The 2,349-nt window shown below is 43.9% G+C and overlaps 1 protein-coding gene across 1 annotated transcript in view; it reads left to right on the top strand.

Annotated features, from left to right (window-relative positions):
- Window positions 1-1,850: 1,850 nt before the first annotated feature.
- SLC16A3 (solute carrier family 16 (monocarboxylate transporter), member 3) overlaps window positions 1,851-2,349 on the top strand; it is a 4,424-nt gene continuing 3,925 nt past the window's right edge. The window contains exon 1 of the mRNA XM_010140443.1: window positions 1,851-2,093. Coding sequence (XP_010138745.1) covers window positions 1,871-2,093 — 223 coding nt within the window. The 5' untranslated portion in view covers window positions 1,851-1,870. The remainder of the gene's footprint in view (window positions 2,094-2,349) is intronic.

Raw genomic sequence — 2,349 nt, 5'->3', positions numbered from 1 at the left:
GAAGCCAAGCCATGAAAAGTGAAATACAGAAATCACTGCGAAAACCAGTTCCGAAGGGTGGACAGATCCCAGTGTCAGGAGGGTTGGCAGATGCATCTTAAGACTTTGACTTCACGACCCAAAGCCTGGTGCAGACATTGCCCAGCCGAACAGGCTGTGCGTTTTTACGTACTCTTACAGCCATCAGCAAACCAGCTGTTTGTAGGAGCAGGCACCCAGATGTCTCGGTTTATTGAAGTATTCTGTTTTGCTTCTTTTTTAACCATTTTATGTTCTAGCTGTATGGACTTAAGACAAATTGTTTTCTGTCTGTGTTTGATTTCAAGAAAACCAGAGATGAAGCCCGCAGTGTGAGGCTGACTGCCCCTGTATAGCCTCGGGTAACAGAAGAGCTCTAGGCGTGGCCAGGTTTATTTCTCCATCATGTATACGAAGTCATTTCTTCCAAGAAGTGGAAGCGCTGGTATAAATGCCACGTTCATGGGGCCTGTTAAGGATTATGCATTCGGTGTTCAGTTGTCTAGACAGGTCTGCATCGGCTAGATGTTGTGCCATACAGTCGGGTTACGAAATACGGCTGTACGAACCACATAACTCCCAACGCACAACAATCACTGTGCAGAGCTGTACATCCGAAAGCAGAAGCATTCGCTAGTGATGAACATCTCTGATGAGCAGCTGTGCTTGCACTCCTCTTTGTGGGACTGTCGTAGAGAAGCATGGGCCCAAGAGGAAAAATCAGTCAATGCATTTAAAAGAGAAGGTCATTTTTTGTGTAAGGTGTAAGATTTAATATATGTAATATGTAAGATTTAATGTATAACTTGTTTCAAGTTCACTTTAACATCTTCAAGATTTCTATAACTAACACACACACACTACAAACATCTAATTGCTGCGATGCGACACCTTCCCGCCTTCTTCACACACAGGGTCACTTTATCTGCCTTTTCAGCGTGTACCCCCCTGCCCCTCGCCGCCTCGCCCTGTCTTTCCAAATTTTGCAGCATTACTATCTAGTACATAACGTTCTTACGAGAAAAGATTTTTTATATGCTGCGTATGATGTGAAAGACTTATCAAATAAACTATTAGAAAAAGTTGCTGGTAATTAATAACAACATGGAAAGTTAAGTGGAAAGTATTTGCTTCAGGCAGACGGTGGTACTGAGCACTGCTGCAGCTGCCGTCTCCTGCTGCCCACAAAAACTGCCTTCACTGGAGTTTAGCTTAGGTACTTACTCGATGCATGAAAACCGATAGCTCATCAGAAGATCAAAGGGATCTGCCGGTCCTTTCAAGATATCCGTGCGTCAGGGCTGTACCACTGTCCTCAGCAGGGAACAAAAAGCCTGGGTGATTTGTCCACCGTGGCACAGGATACTTGTGATGCTCCACAATTTACACCCAGGTCTCCGAACTGCTCAGTCCAGGAGCTTCACGCAACAAGGGCTTGTAACAAAAATCTGGCAGGCTTCAATGCAGTGGATGTCACGTATTCATGACGGTCAAATACACCCCTGAACTGCTGCAAGGGCTTCCGTTTTCCTACAAAACAGTGATTTGGCTGCAGTCCAGTTTTGACTTTGAGAGAGCTGTGAGCCGATGTTCATTTAAAACACAGCTGTGTGCCTCTCAGTTTTCTGTATTTTTTTTGCAAGCTTTGTAAGGACTAAACCCAAACAAGGCAGTTAAAATTGCACTGCATCTTCAAGAACTGTATTTGAAACGTCCACATCCTATTTGTAACTTTAACTGTAGTGCCAGTCCTGCCTCTTGGTTAGATGATTAGGTTGGGTTAGAGAATTGTCCCAGTGTCTGTAGACTGTAACTGCTTTTTCTTTCTCAGGGAACACTCTCGAGCTTCGCCATGGGAGCTGTAGTAGCTGATGATGGTCCGTCTGGTGTTAAAGCCCCTGACGGAGGCTGGGGCTGGGCTGTCCTTTTCGGCTGTTTTATCATCACAGGATTCTCCTATGCCTTCCCTAAGGCAGTTAGTGTCTTCTTTAAAGAACTTATCCGTGAATTTGGCATTGGATATAGCGACACTGCATGGATTTCCTCCATTCTGCTGGCCATGCTTTATGGCACAGGTAGGTAGTCTTCTGTTTTGAAGCAGTATTGCATCATACAGTTACGATTGTAGACCATGCAGTCATTTACATCGTGAATCGTGTTTGCGTTACCTGTGTTCAAGTAAGGCATTCCAAAGAAAAGTTACTATTAACCACACAAATCCAAAAGTTATTTAAATACATCCAGCTTGCATATAAAATCAAATCTCTGTAACTCAGCAGCTACTAAAAATGATGACCAAGATAAATTGCATTCCACTCTGATGGTGAAAAG

The sequence above is a fragment of the Buceros rhinoceros genome, unplaced genomic scaffold (genome assembly GCF_000710305.1).
Source record: "Buceros rhinoceros silvestris isolate BGI_N320 unplaced genomic scaffold, ASM71030v1 scaffold42667, whole genome shotgun sequence".
NCBI classification, from domain to species: Eukaryota; Metazoa; Chordata; class Aves; order Bucerotiformes; family Bucerotidae; genus Buceros; species Buceros rhinoceros.
Note: the sequence above shows the minus strand (reverse complement) of the source record. Positions and strands in the feature narration are given on the sequence as shown.